General features: G+C 36.0%; 1 protein-coding gene across 4 annotated transcripts in view; it reads left to right on the top strand.

Annotated features, from left to right (window-relative positions):
• LOC6048059 (nuclear hormone receptor FTZ-F1) overlaps nt 1-26303 on the top strand; it is a 271909-nt gene that overhangs the window by 150547 nt on the left and 95059 nt on the right. For all 4 annotated transcript variants that reach the window (XM_038263049.1, XM_038263046.1, XM_038263047.1 and 1 more), the window contains exons 3-4: nt 2572-2634; nt 2833-3045. In XM_038263049.1, the coding sequence (XP_038118977.1) occupies nt 2572-2634; nt 2833-3045 (276 nt within the window). The remainder of the gene's footprint in view (nt 1-2571; nt 2635-2832; nt 3046-26303) is intronic.

Below are 26303 nucleotides of genomic sequence, written 5' to 3' on the forward strand. Positions count from 1 at the left end.
CGCTCTCTCGCGAGTCACTCACGCCGAACATAAGCCGATCGCGAGCGAGTTTATGTTGCTTTCGAAGGGGGGAGGGCTCTCACGAAACGAAACCGAAAGTGAGGTTGGCCGCTCACGCGCTCCTTCCCTGCCTCAACATTTAATCAAGTGCGGCTGAGCGCGTTTCGGACTTTTTTTTCATGTTTGATTCTCGGTGTGCTCGCGATTGATTGATTGGCCAAAGTGGGTCACTCCTGACGCGGCCGCTGGAGAGAGGGGGCTTAGCGCTAGCTTCGAATGTGGCGTTTTTTGGGGTCGGGATTTTGACGTTTTCGAAAATTTCTTCGAGTTTCAGAATTGCGAGTCTTTCCTCAGTCGATTGAGACTTTTCCAAAGTCACCCCACAAATCGCGCTGAGTTCCCCGCGCGTGGAATTCAGGCTACGCCACCGCGGTGTGAGTGTGTGCGTGGCCCCCCTCGAAAAGTGGGCCAACGAGAGCGAGAGTGTGTGCGGCGGCGTTTCTGTGTCACGTCGCGCGAATGCAACTCCATGCGGCGGCCGATGGCACTCGCGCGAGAGAGTGAGTGCTGATTGAGAGCAAGAGAGCGGAGAGTGTCGTAGGGTGCTGCTCGTTTCGGTGCAAGAAGGCAAGGCGGTCGGAGTGCGGCCACACGAAAAACAGTCGCCGATGTTTTCGGACGGATTCTCGGGCCAAAGCGGCGGATTTTATATTATTATTTTGTCAAGTAGTTGGAGTTAGTATACCGTAGCCCATGTTTGCCGTAAGTCGTAATTCTCGGTCGATCGTGCGCGCGCCAGCATACCCGCGAGCTTCTTCGAGTCACCAGCCGTAGAGTGGACTAGGCAGGAGGAAGGAATCGGCAGCACAGGTTCTAGCGCCAAGTTCTGCCTGCCTGCCGGAGTTCCGGAGATACGTAGTTTTTCGGTTCGGTTTCGGTTTTCAATTTTCAAGTTTTTGCTCACCAAGTGTCTTTCCTTCGGAACGATCTGGATTTTACGGTTCGGGGAGTGTTCTATACAACAAACCTTAAGTTACCAGGTTCTGACAGGAGCTGTCGAAGCAACGCAAATCAAACAACCCAAAAGTTACCAACAGTGCTGAAGTTATCCAAACTTGTTCAAAACAAATACATAACCCCCCTCAAAAAAAATTGTGATAGTGTACTGAATCGGAAGAAGCTAGAGTTCTAGGAGAACTCTACCTGAGTGTGGAATACCCCCGTCGTAACGGCAAACGGTGCTAAGTGATCCAGGATCCTGCGCAAACGGATTAACCCAAATTTTGTGGAGTTCGCTGAAGAAACAACTTCAGCAACTGTGTGTGTTACGTGATTAAATCTTACAATACAATTAGTGCAAAAAGGATACAACAAAACAAATTGTGTGAAATTAAGTGTTAGGAAAAATGTCCCATCGATGGATCGGTGGAAGCAGAACCAACAGCAGCAGCAGCATCAACCTCTTCGTCAAGCTGACCGCAACGGCACGTGATCATCACTGGAGTCGTCGATTCAGTAGCAGCTAGAAGAACAACGTCAACATAGAAGACAAGTGTAGTGAAGCTTAGTGCTCTAGTGTAGCCTGAAGAGATCCGCAAAACACGACTTGAAACACGAGGTTGCGAAGACAAGTGGCACAGCAACTCACACACTGAAATCGACGACTTCGACGACCGGTGTCTGAAGCGGCGGAAGAGCCTGGTGTCAGTGCGACAGATACAAGAGTTTAGCTGGAGAAACAGCGGAAGAATCCCTAGAAGAGAAGGAAAGAGTTGTTATTCTATCTAGAGTTTATATCTATAGTATCGTTAAGGGTGTATGGTCATTTAGCAGGGGTTTAAGTGAAGAATCTATGTTAAGAGAAGCCTAGTGGTTTAAGTAAACAAAACAAAGCAGAAGCAAAGTGTGTGCAGTGAAGACACAAACCCGGCAAGAATCCGTCCTAGCGCAAGCGCAAGTACCTCTCTATCTCTCTCCTGTGTGCAAACTTGAAAACCGCGGAAGAAATGTTATTAGACATGGATCACCAGAATTCGGCAGTGTTTATGTCGCTCAACATGAGCCAGTACTCGATGATGAACGACTCGACGAGTCCACCGCCGCACGGTGGGGGCGTCGGCGGAGTCGCCGGCAACACGGCCACCCAGCTGCTCTCGCTCACCAGCCAGAACAGCAACGGCAGCAACGGGCTATCCGGCGCGAACGCAATGCCACCGCCCCAGTACACCGGATACAACATGACCACCACCGGCGTATCCGGATCGCTCGGCGCGATCGCCGGACACCTCAACAACAACAACAACAACAACAGCTCCAGCATCAACAACAACACGGCCAACAGCCTAACGTCGCAATCGCCAATTCCGTCGCACAACAACAACAACAACACAACCAACAACAACAACAATCATCACCACCAGAACCAAAACAGCGGTTCCGGCGTGTCCCTCAACCTGCTCGGGACAACCCAGCAACAGCAGCAGCAACAACAACAACAGCAAAGCCTCCAGCAGGCCGCCGCCAACAACTACTCGCTGTACAACTTCGACTCTCCTTACATGTTTTCCGCAGGTGGCTACCACGAGAACATCTCCCAGACGCAGTCCAACTATCTAGCGGCGATCCCCCCGTCAGGTACAACCCACCACCTTCATACCTCCTCTCAGTCCTCCAACCACAGCTCGAGCAACTCCAGCTCGAGCGGCGGCGGCGGCGGCGGCGTCGGCATTGACGCGTTCGGGCTCAACGTCCACCACGCGATCCGACAAGCCGTCGGCGGCCACCAGGACCACCACCCTCGCCACCAAACTGATTTTAAATATTTTATTGAAGAACTGTGCCCCGTGTGCGGTGACAAAGTTTCAGGCTACCACTACGGACTGCTGACGTGCGAGTCGTGCAAGGGCTTCTTCAAGCGTACCGTCCAGAACAAGAAGGTGTACACGTGCGTCGCCGAGCGGCAGTGCCACATCGACAAGACGCAGCGCAAGCGGTGCCCGTACTGCCGCTTCCAGAAGTGTCTCGAGGTCGGCATGAAGCTAGAAGGTAGGTGGCCCATGGGTAGATGTAAACTTTTTTTTTTGGTTAGAGGAAATGATCTCTGGGTGCCTCGAGGAAGGCGAATCCGAAGTGGGCCGAAACGTCTGCAGGACTTCCAAAACGATTAATTTATTACTTAAATTTAGTTTACTAACCCTGACGAAGGGCGAACCAATGTGAGTCGAAACGCTGGAATTTTCGTTTTTTTTCCCTCTAAACTTGCTATCGTTACATTTCTCAGTTTTATTTTGAGCTAAAACTGATAATTTCAAGCATGTACCTAATTTAAATGTTCTCAAACTTTGTTTCTCTGAAATTTCCACACCAAAGTATGATTTTGCGCAGCACTCGGAAGTACATGGTGTACTTTTCATCGAAAAGGGATGAATCCCACATAGTTCGGTTTTTATATGTGAGAAACTTATTTCAGATTTGCTGCGTAAAATCATACTTTTTTCAGTAAAATCGCTATATCTTGCCAATAGTTCATTTTAGTTTGAGGTCTACATTGATTATTATGTAAAATTGTCCGGGGAACACGATGGTGATAAAATAAAACAAATAAAAATATAAGAAACAGGTCAAAACTGAATTTTAATACTTAAATCGTTAAAATTTAATATTAATGAGCCTTTAAGGGTTAAAATTTTATTTTTATCGAATTCCTTGGACAATTTTCTATAAAATGCAACCTGTAGAAAGTCTTTTGCTCAAATAGTTGCAAAGTTATGATTTAAAGAAAAAAAAGTTTTTCAGAAAATCGTCAAAAATAGAGGGAGGGTCAAATTAGCACCAAACTTGGGATTTCTGTTAACTATCAATAGATGAACGTTCCCTCCAAGTTTGGTCCAGATCGGTGAAGATCGAGTCCAAAAGTGTACTCAGTTGACCTGGAATGACTCGTATTACTTTTCTAAACAAGTACCAGTTCAACTTTCCAGCATCCATTTCAATGCTGAAAAGTAGAACTTTTCAGCATTTATTATGAAAAGAGTTACTATATGATTCTGATATTTTTGGTACCGAAAAATAGGCTCTTTTATATTCGAAAATGACATGAAAATGACAAAGGTCAGTGGTTTTACGACGGAGTTGAAACAAATGGTTTTCGGTTTTTTCTTTACCAACACAGTAAAAAATAATGAAAATTTGGAAGCTGTAATTTGGGTAGGTTGAATATTACCTCTTTTATGATGTAATTTTACCTCAATTTAGACTGAAAAAGTTGCATTACACCAGAAAAGTGGTAAAATTACACATTTCTAGAGGTAAAATTACACCTTTTTTCTGACATAAAAGATGTACCCCTTCCCAGATGTAATATTACCATGATTTTTTTTTCTGTGAAGAATCTTGTCTGAGAGCCCGTCCAATATTACCACCTTCATAAATCGAAACAAATTTGATTTGAAATATTAAGATATATTTCATGCAAATATATCAAGGTTATCAACGTGTTTGTTTGTAAAAAATTACAAAGAGTTTTAGAAACTTATTAACGATTTTAAAAAAATAGATTTAATTTTTCTTACTTAAGTTATTTTAGGTATTATTCATGATTTAAACTGTTACAGAAAAAAAGATGATTGTTACTAAAACTGGCTTATGTACAGTAGATTAATGTTCAATGTACATTTTAAAGAATTATCGATAAAAAATTAAAATTCTTTTCTTTTTAATTCTTACAAAACATCAAAATAATTTTTCAATTTTAAGATCAATCAAAGGGACAGAATTCCGGGTTCACAAGAACTTGTTGTATATTAGATTTGTTTGGTGTTTAAAATCTCAAGTTTAAACTATCCCAAAATTGTTGAACTTTTCGGGTGAAATTATTTCAAAGTAAAGTAAATAAAATAATTCTGATTGAATACATGCAATTGATTTTTAAAAATGGCAATTAAATAGTTTTTATTTTTTGAATAAATAATTTTCAAGTTTTATTTAAACCATATTCTTTAAATTTACAACTCGTTGTAAACCAAAAAAATAATTTCGACACTGAAAGATTTGCTTTACTTTTTAAACTTATTATTGAAGGGTGAGAAGACCCAACATATTTTCTACAAAGTTGTGAGGAACAACTTCCCTACGCAATGAAATTGTTGAAGGATCTTTGTTATGTTTTTTTTTTTTACAGAACAAACTTTGTTTATGGGACATTTTTTTATACTTACTTGCTTCGAAGCCCAAAAATCTTAAATAAACTACATAATTGGTGAAATTAATCCTTTCACCTTTGAGATACACAGAAAAAAAAAATGTAAATTTGGAAGCTTTAATTTTGGAAGGTTGAATATTACCTCTTTTATGACGTAATTTTACCTCAATTTAGACTGAAAAAGTGACATTACACCAGAAAAGTGGAAAAATTACACATTTCCAGAGGTAAAATTACACCTTTTTTCTGACATAAAAGATGTACCTAGAGCGTCCAATTTCCCGTCCCGGGAAAAAGATTCCCGGGAATTCCCGGGATTTCCCGGATAAAAATATTTCCCGTTTCCCGGGAAATATGTAAATTTCCCGGGAATTCCCGAAATACATGCGGAAGTATACATTTTCCTGCCTTTTTTGGCACCAATGTTTTGAAAGTTCATATAAAAAATTATAATTACATAACCTGATTTGATTTTATTCACTTCAATCTGCTGTTCATATTGAACTAATCAGTTTGTCTGTTAATTTCATATCAAGGTTGAATGCAGATAGTATTTATTTTTGAAGCATTCATAACTAGGAATATTGTTTGCTTATATGTTGGCCGTTGGGCAACAACAATTTCGCTATTATTTTGACAAGGTTTCATCTATAAAGTATGAATAGTATGGATGACGCCCAACCTATTTAAACGATTTTTTTTGTTATATCATTTGAAAATAAGATATTTACCTCTTCCGGCCAAGATCAAAATTGAAATTTGTTCAGCATTTTTGTTTACCTTGACCAAATTGGATGAAAGCTGAATTGATATAATACAATTTTTCAAAAAGGGTTATGCTAGAAGAATTTGTTTAAAATATTTCGAGAAATTATAATTTGAAGTTATAAATTAATGATGCACGTGATCGTCCAAGGACGTTAGAGGGTTTATTATGAAAAAAAAAATGTCGTTTAATGTCAACCACTTTTACACTTTGTAAATTATTTTACTCTAATTAATTTATTAGGCCATACAACCATTTACCTAAAATCATACAATAAATGAAACCATGAAAAATCATAAAAAAACGAAAATGAAATATATCAAAGAATGCAACCAAATTTCAAGAACTCGCTTCAAATATCTGTAAATTTTGAGTTGTGATTGTTTTTTTTTTCTTTTCAGCTTTATGGTCACTGAGACAAATTTAAAAGCAATTTTATGGTTGTAGAGCATAGATTTTCACTGTCCACTTTGATTTAAAAAATACTTTTAAAATTTTTTTTTACTTGATACGATTTGAAAGGCAGCATTAACAATTATAATTTTTATATATTTTCTCAAAGTTGCTTGATTTTTTACAAGCAATCAAGCCATTAAATGACCCTCACACTCATTTTGACCATTAAAGTTACTGTTCTATACAATTTTGTTGCAGAAACAGAAACAGGATCTGAATAATTTTCGTTAAATTTCAAATTCCCCGGGAATTCCCGGGATTTCCCGGGAAATTTGTTGAAAATTTCCCGTTTCCCGGGAATTATGTAACCCCGGGAAATTGGACGCTCTAGATGTACCCCTTCCCAGACGTAATATTACCATGATTTTTTTTTATGTGTAACTTAACCATTTTTAACTAGTTTAGCTAATTTTTATTTTTTCGTGTAAAATAATAGTCTACTTTTCAGAACATGTTTGAAACTGGTCTGAACCTTCATATTTGAAAATTTAAGATCACTTTTAAACTTTTTCATAAAAGTGCAGATTTTATGTTTATATTTTTGGAAATTGTAGAAACTCAAAGTTTGACCCTTTTTCCTCACGGAAATTTAAAGCAGAAATTAGTTTGAAATGTTTAAAATATTTTTTTTTCTTTTTTACACCATTTAAAAAAATCTATTAGATGTAAAAATTGAATGTAAATTTTAATCAAAACATAGCTGAAAGGACTGCCAAAACTACATTATTAACGAAAAACTTACAAATTGTAAATTTATTATACACTAATAAAACTAAATTGAATCAAAACATTATTTCAATCATTGGTTCAGTTAAACTGCAGTCAATAATTTGCAATATATTAATTAATTTATGATTTTTTTTCTAAGGTTTAATATTTTTTGTCGACCTGTGGCCCAAAAATAAAATAAAATAAGAATCTACAGAGTTATTCTAAATTGGTAACAACGGATTGTTTAAGTCTTTATAAGGTGAAATATTATTTTCAGCAATAATATTTTCATCTTCTAATTTCATGAGAAAATTTTGAAGGGTCGTTTAATACTAAAATTTGAGTTGCCCAATATTTCCATGTAGATTTATAGATGTCAAACTAGAACAATAATTGGCAAATTCTCATAAACGTTAAGAGTCTTGAATTAAAACAAAAATTGGGACTACAATAGGGCTAAATTTGAACGAATAAAGGAGTTTCAACATGCATTTCACACCAGTCTTATTGTTAAAAAATTCACAATTGGCGGTCATACACTTTTTAAAAAATGTCAAAGTTTTATATAAATAACAAAGCCGATGCTAATATTTTTGAAAGTTTTTGTCCTCGTCTCTGGTAGAGGTCGTGGTGGAAGGAAATTACTAGAACTGCAATCATAATTTTTGAAAAAAAAGGAAATGCATTTTGAATCTATTTGAGTTGGTTGCACTTAAAAGTGCATTAAAAGGGTAAACTTTTTTGGAAAAAAAAATACCCCTTGATTTTTCAGGCCGACGTTGAAGGGAGGTGACAAAAACTTTAAATAAATGTGTACCAGCCTAATTGAATAATAGCGTCGATACGAAACCTAGAAGAAACAATTTCCGTAGAGTTCCCTCTCAGCATCCTCGATTTTAAAATTTAAATAATAAATGAAAAGAAGGTATTTTGCCAAAAAAAAAAATTATTGTATTGCACAGAAATGTAAAATTAGATCTAACACTTATTTTCTTGATAATGGCTATAAAATATTTGGTATATTATAAAGTGATTACAAACTAAAAATAAAATAGAAAAAAGCAGTCTTCTTTTGAGCTTCAGTTCTTTTGAAGAGCTTAACTCGACTTTAGTGCAATAAATTATCAAATGATTCGTCGAATCTGCTAATTTTAAACTCCATCCAGCATAAAAAAAACTAGCAGCACCGTCAGTTGGCCCCAAAAATTCCTAGTATCTCCTCGGCTCGCCGTCCCAAAACCGACCGAAACTAGGCAGCAGCAGCATATTGCAACATCTGTGCAACCATCGCGCGCGCCTCTAACCTAACCTAACCAACCTCCCCATCATCATCCCTGCCCAAAAAAAGCATTCCAGCGTGTCTCTACACATAACAAAACAGACCAGACAAAACGCACCGCGCCGAAATAGTCTGTCTCTGTCGAAAGACCCCGCCGAAGACCTCCAAAAAAAAAAAACGCTTGCAATCTCCAGCGCTCCACGAAAGAGAAAGGTTGGCCGAAAAGCGCGGGCCCACATGTGGGCCGACGTCGTCGACTTCGGTTCTCCCGAAACAGAGACAGATTGCCAAAAAGTAACGAACCAGGGCGAGACCCGTTTTTCGCCAACTCTCCAGTCGCAGAATTTCTTTCTGCGCTGCTCCATTCACCCGAATTTTTCTTTATTTCGACGAGTCGACTCCGGCGACTTACTCAATCGCTTACTTCATCGGGCGATCGCGGACGCGATATCTTTTGGGGAGGTGGAGGAGGAGGGAAGAGAACCGTTCAATGGGGGTGGTTTGAGACTTAAATCGTCCTTAGATGAAAGTAAGAATTTTATTTAAAAAAATGGTGAGTTTTTTTGAAAACGTTCTAAGTTTTCAACCCAAATTCATCTAATTGATGATTTAATAATTCAATGGATATAATTAACACCCTGTTTGACAATTTCTGGAAATATTTTTTTGAAGCATCATAATTCTAATTTGGCCTCTAAGCCACTAAACTTTAAATTACAGCATTCCAAAATTGTCTAAATAATAAATATTCCGAACAAAAGTTTGCAAAGTCAAAATTCTCTTGTAAATTCATCGAAACAGTTGTTTTTAATTTGTAGAAATCTGTAAAAGTGATTTGAACTGTGGCTCGTCTATCCAATAAAAAACTCATGGAAATATTATCTAAATCTGGGAACAGGGTTGCCAGGTTGCCACGTAAATTTGGAAAAGCCAGGTTTGTCAAGTTCCCAAAGGTCATGTTCAACTTCAAATTTCGACAAAATTCATAATATTTAGTTTCCGTTCCATTTTATTTTTATGTTGACAAAATTAACGTGCCAACAAAATTCTTTTTTAAAGGTTATAATTTTTAAAATGTTCAATATTTTTAAATGGTAAACTAAGTTATACAAAACGAGAAAAAAAATATGTTAAAAAAAAATTTAAGCTAAATTGTCACCTTGCACTGCTCACCTTAAATCTGTTTTGCTTGCCAGAATTGCCAGAAATTTTATCGGAACTTTGTGTCAGAAAAAATGTGTAATATTGCACTCATTCTTTTAGTGTAAAACGTCAACTTTTTTACACGAATTGAGGTAAAATTACATTGAAAAAGGGGTCATCAACCATCAAATTTTCCAACATTTTAAAAATTTAACTTTTTTCGCTGTGTAGTGTGCTGTCAATGGGTGTGTAACCTTATATTTAAACGTTCAAACATTATCTGCAGAAATTATGCTTTTAATTTAATTTGAGGTTTGAAGATTTCACGATTAAAAATCAATTTATTATTTTTAGCCAAAAGTAAAACTATTTGTTGAAAAAAAGCAGTTGCTTTACCAATTTCAAAAAAATGCACCAATATTTTAAGGCAAAACCCCAGTCTGACGAAATAATAACTTGGTTGCCCCAAAAAATATTTGAAAGTTGAAGCATAATTCAAATAAAATAAAATTTAATATTTATAAGCGTTTGAAGAACCTACCTTGGAAATCTAGATTTTTTCATACAAATAAAAAAAATGTTTTGAAATCCTACCTCAATTTATGTGTAATATTTAAAGTTACACACAATAAGCTGTAAACTTACATTTTTATTTTTTGACGCAGATTCTGTCAACATTCTCCAGGATTTATTTTTATTTAAATTCTTCTTACGTCGAAAAAGAAGATTTTTTTCACACAAAAAGAAACAAAAAATGTTTATAAATTTATGAAAATATTGATTTTAAAGTTTGCGTGAACTTTTGATGCGGGGTCCCAAAATTAAGAATTTGATGAGCGGCTAAAAATGCTAAATAAACACATTATTCACTGTATTTTTAATAGTGTACAAAAATATGTAAAAGTTTTTTCATTATAGATTTATTTTTGGCAATAATTATTTGTATTATCACGAAAATTAAGCAAAGGGTGGATAAAAACAGAAACTCGGCAAAAACAAATTTTATTTAAAGTTATTGTTACCCTTTCCTTGGAAAAAAAACTACAAAAATATGAAGAGAAATAAACTAAAATATTGAAGGATTGTTCACTATTCAGAAATCATTTTATAATGTTAATTTTTCCATTCTTCAACAATTAAAGGCATTTTTCAAAAATCTTGAATAATTAGACTCTAGATTGCAAAAAAACAAAACACCTTACAGGAAATGTAAAGTATTTTTTTTTTGTATTGAATTGTAAATATAGGACAAACAATATGAAAAGAAATTGTAATGGCCTTAATTGCATTCAAAGATAGAATATGCAATTTAAGTATTTACAATTTTGGTAAATTACAGAGAAAAAATAAAATGATGCTAATATTTATCAAATTTTGTGTCGAAAAAATGCATCAGGGAATGGTGAATTTTTATCAGATTTTGGCGAATTTTCATCAGGTTTACATTTTTATGTAAAATTACTTATAAAAAGAGGTAATATTTAACCTACCAAATTTTCAACGTTCCAAAATTGAACTTTTTTTAAGTTGAATTTAATATGCTAATTTAAGGGAATATATCTGATTTTTCTACACAGCAAAAAATCCGATGGTAAAATTGCATGCAAAAGCATGCACATCACCTTCGTTAAAATAAACACTTAATATTACACACTGCATGTATAATTTTTGCAACACACAAAAAAAAAGTTGCAACCGACGGGATTCAAACCTAGCACCAACAGTAAGGACTGGCGCCTTAGCCCATCGGCCATCAGACCGATGAAAATCTGGAAGGATAAACGCTCATATATGCGACATTTCGGTCAAGTAGGTTTCCCCCGTACTGATGGGCTACATATTTCAGAGCGTAAAATCACATAAAATTGCATAAAATAATGCAATATTTATTTTGCACCCAGGCCTTTTACACGCAGCTGGATTACTACTTTTTTAGCTGTGTAATATGGTTATCATAGCAAAAAATTGTGTAAATTTGGAAGGTTGAGTTTTACCTCGATTATGATGTAATTTTACTTCAATCTAGACTAAATTAGTGGTATTACACATGAAAAGTGGTAAAATTAAACATTTTCTGTTGTAAAATTACATTTTTTTTTCTGACATAAAAGATGTACCCTGTTCCAGATGTGTTATCAAAAAGTTTTTTTTTACTGTGTAGAAATAAATATTCATACAATATTCTGAAAATTCAGGATCATATGCTTAAGCTTCGATGCCCAAAGTAACCACCACGCACAGTCGCCCCCTGGTCCATCATATGGTCACTTTTCGGACCCCAACACACTCACACAAACCAACAGACAGTCCAAACTGACCGACCGACCTACCGAAAAAATGTGCCGAAAAACCTGTCTTTCAAGCTGTCTGATCACGCGCGTCGCGTTGACTTGCGTTGGACGAACGAAATCGAAAGTGAAACCTTATACTGAAGGCACACACACACAGTCTTGCACCCTCGTCAATTAACACCCACATTAACCAGCAGCGACCCAAATTTGGGGTGGGTGGCGCTTCGTCGACAAAGTCGACCAAATCGACTTTTGACCAAATTTTCCTCAAATTTCGGATGGACCCTTTTTAAGAGGTCTGTGCATGCCCTTATCATTACAGTTAAAATGCGGTTTCCAGTCCAGCTGGCCCGCGCCGAATGTTGACCGCGAACAGGTTTGTTTTGTAATCACGCACCGTCTGTTGTCCCTTTCCCTTTTCTGGGGGCCCCAAAAACAGTTTTTCGGCGGATGTCAACCAACAACGCGACGCACTTCTTACAGGTTGTATGCATTTTTGAAAGTTGAAATGTGACAGTTGGAGATTAAATTGCGATTATTATTACATGCGATTTGAGTGAGCTTTAAGGTGATTAAGTTTTCACTGTTTTGGAGTAGATTTGTATCAGGTGTTACGGAGTGGATTTCATAAGAGAATTACTCTTAACTCTTAACATAACTGTTTTGTCGACTTTTTTACTCTTTTTCAGAAAATCAATCTTCGAAAAAAAACGTAATGTGACCTACATTACACAATCAAAAACTTCTCTTTTGAATTATTTCCGTCACCTCCTTAGTGCAAAATAAACATTTCAAATTTGTTCCAATTTCTCTCCCCTCTCACAGAGGACACCATCAATCCCTGCCTAACCTCCTCCGGGAGTAGCACATCAAGCTTGACACCTCATCATATTCTCAAAAAAAAAAAAAAAACGCAAAACGAGGTGACACACACATGAATGCATGTAAAAGTTGCATCAAAATGATGTACTTCTTGCCAACTTTTTTTTCTTCCTTTTTTCAAAGGGTGCTCTCATTCTGAGATTTAGTTTTTTTTTGTGTTTCACTTCTCAACGAAATAATGATGGCGATGATGATGGTGATGACGACGTTATGTACCACACACATGTACAAGAAATAAAAATCACATACGGCCCACTACGGGAAAGGAGACCGCGCTCGAAATTGGGTCATTATTAACCGACTCGAAACAAGCCAGGACGAACGCGGCTCAAATTTGTGTAACTGAACGCAAAACGACGACGAATGTGAATGACGACGAAGTGCATTGCAGAATTTAAATTTCCCTCTCAATTGGCACCATTTGCGAAATTGAAACGTGAATTAATTTAAGAAGAAAAAAAAAGGCAGAGAGTCGTCTTTCAATTAGGGGCTAAAGGTAGGTCAGGGAAAGTTCTGGTGATTTTACGATTTGCTCGCAAAAAAAAAAGGTTCAACACTTTTCCCAGTTAAATTCTGCTGGCGCCATCGTGGAGACAATCGGCGTCGTCGTCGTCGTCATTTGAGAATTTTTCATGCATGGCATTTCCGGGACATACTGGCTGAGCTAATGCAATTTTTCCCGCTTTTCCGGATGGCATTTCTCTTATGAGTCGAGCAAAACAGAAAAAAAGAGGAAAATTTCTTCTGTTGCGAGAGCCAAACGCGATGAGTAATACTGGGTGGTGGGAAACTTTGGGCTGGGGACGCAGGATACTTGAGAATAAATTATTGTCTCTTGCGAGCAGGAATAAATTTTCATTTTTCCCACACAGACTGTTGGCATGTTCTTTGCGATCAGTTATGCTTATGAGAGAGTTGATCTTGAATTGTATCTTGCGATTATTTAATTTATTTTAAATTTTATTTGCAGCGCATAGCATGTTCCGACTTCATCAATTGATTTTTTTCAATACTGAATATATAGATCAATTTTATTTAAGCATTGCTCAATGTTATTCTACATGTTTTCAATACCAGTTTGACGCATAATTAAACACGTAAAATATTTTTTGACTTGCAAAAGTTTGAATGCGGATCTGAAACTTATCTTTGAAATTGAAAAAAAACTGATTTCATTGTCTAACCTTATTTGGATATTGCTCAATATTTATCAAAATAATTTTAATACCTATGGGTCATTCCATCTCAACTGAGTACACTTTTGGACTCGACCTTCACCGATTTGGACCAAACTCTATCGATAAATAACAGAAATCCCAAGTTTGGTGCTGAACTGACCATCCCTCTTTTTTGGCACTGCCCTCTTTTTTGACGATTTTCTGAAAAACTTTTTTTCTTTTAATCATAACTTTCTACAGGTCGCATCTTGTAGAAAATTGTCCAAGGAATTCGATAAAAATAAAATTTTAACCCTTAACTGCCCTTTAAAATTATATTTTAACGTTTTTAGTATTAAAATTCAGTTTTGACCAATTCCTTATATTTTTATTTGTTTTATTTTTTCACCATCGTGTTCACCGGACAATTTTACATAATAATCAATGTAGACCTCAAACTAAAATGAACGATTGGTGAGATACAGCGATTTTACTAAAAAAAAGTTTGATTTTGCGCTGCACTCTGCCCTATGAATTCAAATCCGAAATAAGTTTCTCACATATAAAAACCGAACTATGCGGGATTCATCCCTTTGTGTTGAAAAGTACACCATGTACTTCCGAGTGCTGCGTTCAATCAAACTTGTTTCAGTAAAATCGCTGTATCTCGTCAATCGTTCATTTTAGTTTGAGGTCTACATTGATTATTATGTAAAATTGTCCGGAAAACACGATGGTGATAAAATAAAACAAATAAAAATATAAGGAATTGGTCAAAACAGATTTTTAATACTTACAACGTTTAAATATAATATTCGTGGGCAATTAAGGGTTTAAATTTTATTTTTATCGAATTTCTTGGACATTTTTTTTATAAAATTCAACCTGTAGAAAGCCTTTTGCTTGAGTATTTGCAAAGTTATGATTAAAAGAAAAAAAATAGAAAATCGTCAAAAATTAGAGCGGTGCCAAAAATAGAGGGATGGTCTAATCAGCACCAAACTTGGGATTTCTGTTAACTATCGATAGATGAACGTCCCTCCAAGTTTGGTCCAAATCGGTGAAGGTCGAGTCTAAATGTGTACTCAGTAGACCTGGAATGATTTTGGACTTGTGGAAGTTCAAAGACTAATGTAAAACTTATCTTTCAAATTTAAATAAAAAAAAATCTGAATTGATTGTCTATTTTTCATACCTTTTCTTCGGATTAATACCTTTTCTTCGGATTAATACCTTTTCTTCGGATAGTTAAACACGTAAAACTCGTTTAGACTTGCCAAAGCTCAAAGGCTGATCTGAAACTTATCTTTAAAATAAATTAAAAACAAACATGATTGATTGTCTAATTTTATTTACACATTGCTCAATATTCATCAACATGATTTCAATACCTATTTTAAGCATAATTGAACACGTTAAGCGTTTTGAGACTTGCAAAAGTTCAAAGACTGATCTGAAACTTATCTTTGAAATTGAAAATAAAAAAAATCGGAATCGATAGTCTATTTTTCATTAGACGTTGCTCAATATTACTCAAAATGATTTTAACACCTTTTCTTCGGATAATTAAACACTTAATTATTTTTGAAATCTGAAAAAAAACATTAAAAAAGTTTTAAAACGTCTACATTTCGGCAAAATTACGTTTTTTTTTTCGTTGCACAAGTGACCACAGCATCACTGAAAGCTCGACCAGCCCCAATTCGCAATGTTTGTTTGTGCCAGTCTTTATGTGTGTCGTGTCCCAGAATAAACAAACCCATAATCGCCACACAAAATACCACTCCACGACTAAATCGACCATGTTCTCCTTTCCCCCTTAACTAAGCGTGGACATTAGAGCAAAAAAAAGGTATTAAAAAGGATGCAACTCTCTCTCTCTCTCTCCAAAGTCAAAAGAGTCGCTTTTCCGTCACTTTTTCCAGTGTTTTTGTTTGTCGCCCACCCCTCTTCTCATTAAATCCACTCTAGAAGTTAGAAAAAAAAACTCACATTTTGAAAGTGTATCTGTGAGCAAGAATACACTGCGAACGTGTCGGTCGGTGTGCACAGCCAAGAACATTGGCAACCTCCACCACGAAAGAAACACTGTTTGGACGGAGCGAAACTAGGTCGCCGGTATGCACTCGCCGGAAGGCGGGAGGGGCCGGAGTTGGTCGATGGATGCAGTTTGCTTGCTTGAAAAATGCAATAAAAATGGTGGAGAGGACACGGCGAAAATGAGCGTGGAATGTTTAGTTTCTTTTCGCGGTGAATATTACGTTAAGCAACCATTTTTGAAAAATGAGTCGAAAAGTCGCCAAGTCAAACGGGAAAGTCGGCGCGAACGCTTGCCAAGTTTGTTGTTTCGTTATTTTTTGTCATTCTCTTTTGTGTCGCTCTTCGTACTTGATTCGTTTGAACGTCTGCTTTTGGAACTTTAATTTTTTTAAGCTTATTTACTGTGACGCTCCGCTCGAAGCACAATCGGCGTTCTTGCCATCATTAGCACCGCCGTCATCGTCATCGTTAGTGGGTTATGCCATCATCATTTGCAATTTCAAGGGTTTACCAGGTTTGAAGCAAAAAAAACGACCCTCCGGGCCCCGTGAGGATCAACATTTTCTGTTATTTTGCACAATGTTCGCAAACAAGTCTGACGAAAAAAAAAGAGGAAGTTTTCCAATTCTTTTCCCCATTTTCCGCGTGACGTCAACTTGCAACCGGGGCAAGCGACGGGGACGCATCGCAAAAATCAATACCGGAAAGCGCCTAGATTGCTGCCAAGCGAAGCAGGGCTTTTTCGGCGGGTAGCAGTGTGGCCAGGCGGCGCGCGGCAGGGTGCCCAAATTACTGGCTCGTGCCAAACCGAAAACACACGCCCCGGCCAAAACTGGGACAAGGTCAGCCGGAAGTTTGTTGCTGGCCGACCGAGCGCCTCCATGTCTGGAGAGCATACATTTGGGGGCGCTTTTGGGATTTTGGGAGGAGGGGGGGGGGGGGGGTTAAATTTATTGGGATATTTTTCAAGTGCGAATGCCGGAGTTTCTCCGCCGGGGATTGCGATAAATTTGGGTGACTTGGGACAAGGGACGCCGATTGGACCGAGGAAACAGGAAGGTAATAAAATTATCAACTAGTGGGAGGGTGTAATTAGTTGAAACAAAGGATCGAATCCTCTTGCGAGGGGGCAAAACTATAGGGAAAACTGCGATGGCCGTTTGCTGGACCGTTGTGGATTGTTGGGTGGAGACAGTCTGTTGGCTTCAAGGCTCCAGCTTTCACGGGAGATATAAATCATTTTAAAGTTGAGATTTATTGTTGTTGCAGAATAATCTCATTTCTATGTTTGAACTCATGTTTAAAAGTTGCCAATAGAATTATTTTAATGTAAATACACGTTTTTAAAACTAATTTCGAGTTTCTCTAAATTTCAAAGATAAGTTTTACATCAGCCAATGGACTTAAGCTAGTCACAAAGTGTTTTACGTGTTCAACTATGCTTAGAAAAAGTATTAAATCATATTGAGCAAGCCTTCATAACATTTGACCATCAATTCAGCATGTTTAAAAAAAAATCAGTTGAAAAAATTTGTAACATGTCGACTGCTGTAAATGTAATATTGTCGAAGAAATTTTTTTTTATAGAATTTGATGCAAAATAAAACTTATTTGACAAAGATTCCGAGCTCATATTGACGTTTATCAAAAACCGGTCTGATAGCCGTGCGGGCTAGGGCGCAGTCCTCTTCGCGGGTTCTCGAATTCCATCGGAATTTTCGCTGTTCTTGTCGGTTTATCTGTGGCGCGAAATCCTTTCCCACCTTATTAAGAACTTCTTACAATGACAAGTCCCTCTCGAAATGAGCTGCAAAAACTCTTCAACTACTACAAGCAGAAAAAAATCGCCAAACAAAAAGAGCAAAATACCGAGCGAACAAAAGGAATAAAACAAGCAAATTCAAAGAATACGGTACCGGTTGTAGAGAACCCGAACATCCGTGCTCGATTCTTCCGTTTCTTGTTGTATTCTCAATGTTTTTTTTTTCTACTTTTTTTTCTTCTCTCTCTTCTGCCTGTGTTGTTATTCAAACTATGCTCTTCCCTAACGCGAATCGCGCAACGAATAAAGAGACAACACATTCCACCAAGCGTCGCCATTTCTCCCCCCTTCTCCCGCATTCTGTTCCTTCCTCCACTTCGTTCTCTCATCCTTGCCGTTCTAACACGTGAGCGCACTCGCTTGGGTGAGTGCCCAGTGAGAGCTCCCCCTCAGTTTTATTTCTCAAAGCATGAATTTTATGACTTTTCATTTTTTTTTTAATTTTCCACACTCGAATGCAATCTGAAGAAACAACTCGCGACTGAGTCAAAGTATGTCACGCGAATCACTCACCAGTTTTGCGATTGAAAAGGATATGCGGGAACTCACCAACACATCTAGACAAAGTTGTGTTTCCCTAAGAGCGCGCGCGCGCGCGTCTGTTTGAGTGACCTAGATTCTGATTTTTTTTTTTCATTCACTCTCACGAGTGAGATTTCCGTTCTTGACACGGTTAAAGTCGCGTTTGGTGGTGTTGGTTTCTTTTTGGGAACAAACGATGAAATGTGTCATCCAGCATGAAAAAAAGCGGGGGGACTCTCCAAAACAAGAGGGCAACAGGTATACCGTTAGATGCGGGATGAGTCCTGTTTTGAGTTTGGGAAGGAAATCTCATTTGAAATTCTTTGTAATCATTTGCTCACCGCCGGTTGAAGTCGTAATTCACCTGAATGGAACGTATTTATGTCACGTTTGAAAGTGTTTACTGGCAACGAGGGGCATTTGAGTTTCTTATTAAATTTAGTTATTCATTGATTATTTTATCGCGTAATGATTTTTTAGTTGTAAAAAATAAGATTAATTTTATTAGATTTTCTTTAAAAAAATGAAAACAGGTTCTAAAAATAAAACCAAATTCATTTAATGACAACACTTTTTCCTAAATCATCAAGGCAAAAAAACCGTCTCATAATTTCTAATAAACCTCCTAAATTTACCACCTCCCACAGCCGAACCGAGGACCGCCAGACCTGCTGTGTTTGTTGTTTGGCTGCCAATAAAAACAAAGGCAAACACTCTTAAATTGAACAAACAGAGTCCCCCACCTCCATCACCGTCCTTCACCACCACCTTCTTCTATTACACCATAACCGCACTCACACCAACCCCCTCCCTCGTGTCGTTTTGTTTGAAATTAATTTCGCGCGTCGCGAATGGGCGCGACACGACGCGTCGCGACATGAAAACGAAAGTGAAACTCGGCCAAGCCAGAGCCAGAGCGCACGTTTCAAATTTATAACCGCATCTCGGCCCCAGTGACTGAGTGGCCTTAAACATTTTTGGGTGGGAAATTAAGGTGAGGGAGTTGTCAAAGTGTTGATTGCTTTATCATTTATTTATTTATACTTTTTTTTATTAAATAATAAAATAACCTTTAAAACTCCATTTTGCTTAATTCTTTGAAAAAAAGAAGAAGATCGCATAATCATCGAAAAATATGTTGTATGTTTTCGTATTCAACATTTTTTTAAGAATTGTTTTTTATAAAATTTATTTTGAGTTTTTCTTCCGCATATGTCGCTTTGGAAAAATGGAAAAACTCACATAAATTTGACAAAAAAGTGTATTACTTCCATTATTCAGATGTAGCTAGTATCAAGGGTCCTGATTTTCAGTTCAATTAGGCCGATGCAAATATTTAAAAAAGTTTTTGTCCCTCGGCCCTGGCCGAGGTCAAGGGGGGGGGGGGCAAAAAAATAAAAAAATATAAAAATTTAAATAACAAGCCATAGTCTTCACATTTAAATGAAAAAAGTGTTTTAAAAGCCATTTTACACTAGTTCAGTTGTTTTGCAATCATTAGTTTTCAAAAAATCCAAGATCTGACAAAAACAAAAATTGCATCGAAAAAAAAGATTTTGCATCGAAAATTTTCAAAAAATCTTAAGATTTTTTAATAAACCCAAACATGCTAAAAATGATTTTAAACGCAGAAGAATGTATTTTAATTTGATTTCAGCTGGTTGCACTTGAATTTTCATTGAAATTTTGAAGTTTATTGTAAAAATTTTTTTTTTGCCCCCTGATTTTTCGGGCCAATTTTGAAGGGGGGGGGGGGGGTGACAAAAACTTTTAAAAATATTTGTACCAGCCTTATCAGAAATCACCTACACTCTACCGAACGAATCTTTGCCGACTGGACCATTCGCAACCATTCGCGAGCGAACACGACAGCCAGCGTCTTGGTCAATCGCTTCACCTAGCGAAACAAATACTTCTGGAATTTCTTTTCCTGCTCCGTCCGTCAACCCGAGTCGTACACGAATAATCGCAGAGAGGAGAGAGCCAAAAAAATACTAGCGCGGTGCTCATTTTGCCTGCACTACCGCAGTTTGCCGTCAAATAGAATTTGGTATGGTGCAAATTGCAGCCAGATGTGTCTTTGATGTTGTGTAAACAACAAAACTGCAAAATATTATTGATATCATTGATTTTAAGCATTTTCTCAAATGATCAAAGCCAATCGCAAACTATTTTCAGTCAGCTTTGAGCGACTAAACGAAATTGGTCTCTCTGAACCATTCGCTGTACTATCCGATTCGAGTGAGAAGGAGAGCAAAGAGAGAGAGAGTGCTCAGTAGCGATTGGTGTGGAAGTGACAAACTCACAAAAATCAAACAAACCAATTTGAAGTAAAAAAAATCGCAGAATTATGGATAAAGTTAAATATTTTCTACTAAAACCTTTAAAAAAACATGATTTTTAAATTGCACATTTATTCAAAAAAAAAATAAAAAAATTGAAAAATCACAAATCAAGAAGTCAAATATTCCTTTAAAAAATCTAATAATTTGATCATGTTGAAATGAATGGAAGAACATACAAAAAATATTTCAAATAAAAGAACAGGAATGTTTGACAGCAGGGTTTTTTCCCCAAAATTATGCGGTTTGTTTAAAAGAATGGAACCGCTCACAAACATATCTGTTTGTTTTAAAACAAAGAGAACTCACCAACATATTACAGATTTTTTGTTAATTTTATTTAGTTCAAAGAATCTTAAACTAACAATTGTATTTAAAAAATCAAACTTTTTGAAGCTTTATTTTAAGAAAAAAGAAAATCTCGAAAAAACAAAATCCAGGAAATAGAATAGATTTCTTAGAAAGAAAAACGCTTAAATATGTGTAAAATCCAATTTTTTTCTCATTAAAAACTGATCATGTTTGAAAGAATAAAATATCAACGAAAATTGTTTGAGGTTAAATTGAAGGTTAAAAAACTTCCACAAATGATAACATATCTTAAAAGAAGAAAACTTTAAAAAAGTTGTAGACAATTAGATTTTATCTCAATACAAAAACAGTCTGCTCAATTCTAGAAAAATAAAAAAGTTCAAATTTGTTTGGCGTCCCACTTTTTCTCATTAAACCATTCAAAGATTTAATATCTGAAAGAATGTAAAAACAATCAGACAAAAAAATTAAAAGTTGCTTAAAAAAGGAAAATCCTCTAAAAGAAACTTACAAAATTAAGAATTAAGAATTGCTATTTCAAAATATTACAAATACTATTTTTGAAGAATAGAAAAAAAATCAGAGATAACACTTTAGAAAATTCACAACAAATATCGAAAATATAAAATTGTACGTAAAAACTAAATATCCTTGAAGATACAAATTTATGGTTGGTTATTCCGTCTTTTTGTATTTTTTTTTCAAAATTACCTAAATTTCAAAGTTATTTAGTAAATACATTTTTCATTTTAATTCTATTATAATCAACAGGGGTGACAATAGGTCTGGGGTGAGATTGGGTCATACAAATTTCACCATTTTTGTATGACCCAATCTCACCCCTCAGAAAGTCGTGTTTTTTTTAATAAAATCTTTAGTTTAGTTCAATTCAAGTTTAATTAAAAATTTCATCTCCCTTCAAATTTTCCTCAAAAAATCAGGGGGCAGTCAAAATAGTATTTGTTAATAATTTAAATTTTCATTGCATCAACTTTTTTAATCGATTGTAAACTACATATTTAGAAAACATTGTTTATCGTTCATTTATGCAATTTCAATCAAAGAAAAACTTTTTAATCTGCTTGCATTTTTTAATGGATTGCGACTTAAACTTTGAAAAATATTTGCAACGACCTAACTTTCATAAAAAATAATGTTCAAGTATTGTACGATACTTTTTGCTAAACCAATCCATTCCAGATTATGAATAGATTTAACTGAACATATCTTGGAACAAATAGTATTGTAATTTTAAATGAAAAAAAAGTTAACCCTAAATTGTATTTTAGCCAACATTTGAATTTGTTTTTGTTCAAGAGTTCAACTATTCCAATCTGGATTTTTGTACCAAATTTTAAGTTTTTGCATTTTGGGTGATTTTTAATACCCCTGACTAAAGGCGGTTTCAAAAACACTTAAAAAGCAAAAACTGTGAATTGGTTTATTGGACATTTTCAAAAAATCCAGAAATGTTTATGAATACAGTCCAGACTCGATTAGTTGAAGCCTCGATTATCTGAAGTTTCGATTATCCGAAGTTCGATTATCCAAAGGTTTAAATAGAACTTCGAATCAAGAACATTTTTTTAATTTTTTCTTTTTCTTGTTTTTTTTTTACATTAAATTCGAGTTCTCCGACCCCATTTTAGTCAAATTTAAATAGCTTTTATTTCATCACCGCCATATTGGCAGCCATTTTGGATTTCAAAATTTTTTAATCCCTTTAGCAAATAATCTTTTTTTTCTTTTTTTCAACAAAATCCTTTTGTTTTTTTGCATGTTCCACTTTTTAACTGCTGAAATCTTTTGCTCTTGAAAATACAAAAAGAGTTTGAAAATTTTTTTTTAATCTGGATGTTTTAACACCCCAAAACTGTCAGGAAATTCTTCCATTCCCACATACCAATAATTTACAACCTCGTGCATAAATACCTATTATGCTGCCCTTCTTTTCTCACCAACTCAAACACACAAACACACACTCCTCACGGTGGCGGCCCAATTCTTTTCACGGCGTGTTTGCCCAAATTATTTACGCGTTTATTATAGGGGGCCGACCCTATTTTGGGCCCATGGCCATCACTGCTGAGCTGGCAAAGAGTCGTCAACGACAACGCCGCCGCTGTCACAGACAATGCAAAGCGGCGAAAAACCGGTCATGGTAACATAAAAAAAGTGTACTAACACAATCAAAGCGGCCCTTTTTTCACCTGTGTTGGTGCGGGTTAGAAAAGTGAGATGCTGCCCAATTTTTTGTTTTTTTTTTATGATATTTTTTTATTCTTGAGAAGCGGTGAAAAACCGTGGTCAAAAATTTCAAATTAAATTTGTCAATAATTTTGTAATTTTTCAACAAAAATAAAAGAAACGCGTTTAAACTGCGCGCGGGGGTGCACCCGTTCGATGTTTACCTTTGTTTACATAATAGCAAACAACACAAGACGCTCGCGCTCGCGAGAGTGACCGGATTTAAAGCCGCCCGCTCACTCACGCGGCGATTGCCGGCGAGAGCGCGAGCACCCCCCAACTCACGTGGCCAGCCGACGATCGCGCGCGCACATGTTTGTGTTTATGTTGTAACATCACTCTCACTCTCAATCGCGGACGAATCGCGCGCGATGAAGTAATGCCTCACCATAGGAATGGCTTTTTTTTTTGTTTGAGTGACCGCGAGGAACTCTCTCAGCAGAAGAAGTACGGAGAGAAGGAAAAAAAAAACGTCAAATTCATTGCATTGATTAAAGAGTCGTGTTTGTGCTTGAACGCGCTCGGCACGGCACGGCGCGCAAGTAGGTCATGAGCGCAAGAGACGGCACCACGGTCGAACGGAAGGAAGCAAGAGAGAGAGAGAGCGCGTGAGCCATCGCGAGGGGTTTTGCGGTGAGTGAGCTGTGAGGTGAGGAGCGGCGCGCATTTCGCGAATGTTTTGGCGAGTGTGTTCTCGAGAGGGAGTTCTTGGTGGTAGCGCTCTGACGTGACTTTGTTTTTGTTGCCGATTTTTGTTATTTTCGCGTAGAACTTCACGGTGCGGCAGGAGGGAGGCATTGTTTGGGAAATTTGCAGAACTTATTTTTATCACCCCGTGTGGCGGCTTGGTGCTCTGATGCAAAGAATTTGTTTGTAATTTTCGATTTGATTGAGCGCGAACCATAATTTACTCAAAGTTCTCGGCGATTGCAACTGCACGGAGTATTAGATTGAGGGGTTTGGAATTGAACTGAAATTATATCGTCGCAATTGCTTGGTATCGTGGACGTGATTTTATGTTTTTGCTGAAATTGAATTAGCACTCAGAGATCATTTCATTTTAGAAATAAAATATACCCTAGACTTATTGATGCAATCAACTAATAATTTATATTATCTTTTCATTTATTCCAGGTAAGACAAGACTATTTTTTCATTATTAAGTTGTAAGTATTTCACAAAAAAACGAGAAGAAAAATGCCAGAAATGACTATAGTGAAACTCATTTCAAAGATACTTCACATAATTGAAATCAAATGATTTTATTTTTGAGTTAGGCCGTTGCAAAAATTGAAATTACAGGCCTAGGTTTCAACATTTGGATGAAAAAAGTGTTTTAAGATGCATTTAACAGGCGTACAGTTGCTTTCCAATCATTAGTTTTGAAAAATATCAAAGTATTGACGGAATTTTTTTTCGCAAAAAAAAACTTTCGTGGGACTTTACATTGGTATTTCATGAAAATTTGAAATATTTTCAAAGGAGTTCAAAAAGCTGAATAAGAAAATGCATTTTAACTGGTTTTCAGTTGATTAAACTTCAATTTTCATTAAAATTTTGAAGTTTCTCGAAAAAAAAATTTTCGCCCCCTGTTTATTCAGGTAAATTTTGAAGGGGGGGGGGGGGGGGGTGACATAAACTTTGAAAAACATCTACAACGGCCTTAGATCTTTTTAATTATTTTTTCAAAACCTGCAAAATAAATAATCATTTTTGCTAGCATTCGGCTCGATAACTTACTTCAAACATCAAATTCGATATCTGCGAAACCATTTTAGTAAAATTCGTCATATTGAGCGCCAACTTTGATTTAAATTCTTAATCGCACCAGAATAGTTTAGAGGTCATATTTTTTTTGTTTGCTTCAAAGCTCGACAAACAAAGACATCGAAATTTTGTTTTTCATGATTCGATTATTCGTAGATTGGACTATCCCAAGTGAATTTTTTTCAAGGCCTTCGGATAATCGAGCCTGGACTGTATGTGTAAATTTACACCTACTTATGTATAGTTTTACTTATTCTACAAATATTGAAGTTAAATTACACCTTAGAAGAGGTAATATTCAATCATTAAATTTGTCAACCTTCCAACTATTCAACTTTTTCGTTAAGTCTATTTTAACGATATAATATAGTGTCTACCTTCAGTGAAAATTCTTCATTTTACAAATTTTCAGCTACACAGTAAACAAAGTAAGATTTTTGAAGGTTGATAGTTTGATGGTTGAAAGGTAACTCTTTTTCTATACATTTATTTACCTCACATTTTGTGAATAAGTGAAAGTACACATACAAAGATGTACATTTACACATTTTTAAAGGTAATTCTCCTGATGTGATATGATTTTTTTTCATGATTTTTTGCTGCGTAAACATTTAAACAGTTGCATTGTAATTATGCAATTCATTTTACAGTTCATTTCCGCTAAAGATAAAAGATAAAAATGTGCTTATTTTTTATCACAAATCACAATCAAACTCTATATCTAAGGTACTAATTAACGTTGAGGGAAGGTGACTGATAAACAAATTTAAATATAATAGTTTAGTTTTTAATAAATCGAATCATCATGTATCTTTAGACGTTGCAAACAAAATTTTAGTTATTAAACAAACAAAAATTGGAAAATATGTCTAAATTGGAAAGGCCTAATTTTGAAAGGTTGAATATTACCTTGTTTATGATATAATTTTATCTCAATTTAGAATGAAAAGTTGACATTACACCAGAAAAGAAATAACACTACATATATTCACAGGTTAAATTACACATCATAATGTAAATTTTGATGTATTATTACCATGATTTTTTTACTGTGCATAAGAAAAGAATTTACATACACAGTAAAAAAAGCATGGTAAAATTACTATTGGAATGGCCAGTCTAAATTGAAGTAAAATCAGTTGATTAATGATTTATACACAGTCGGTTTTTTTATTTGAAAGGTGTACTCAAATAAAAAAAAATTCGACTGTGCATAGAAAAGAAATCTAGAGTTATTTTATTAATAAGTCCTATAAACATATGAAAGACAATAGTTTATAAGACCTTCTTAAAAAAATCTCTTACTTCTGTTAAACAAAAAATAAGAACACCTATAAATAATGTTTTCGATTAGAAAATAAAACTA

The sequence above is a fragment of the Culex quinquefasciatus genome, chromosome 3, assembly GCF_015732765.1.
Source record: "Culex quinquefasciatus strain JHB chromosome 3, VPISU_Cqui_1.0_pri_paternal, whole genome shotgun sequence".
Classification (NCBI taxonomy): domain Eukaryota; kingdom Metazoa; phylum Arthropoda; class Insecta; order Diptera; family Culicidae; genus Culex; species Culex quinquefasciatus.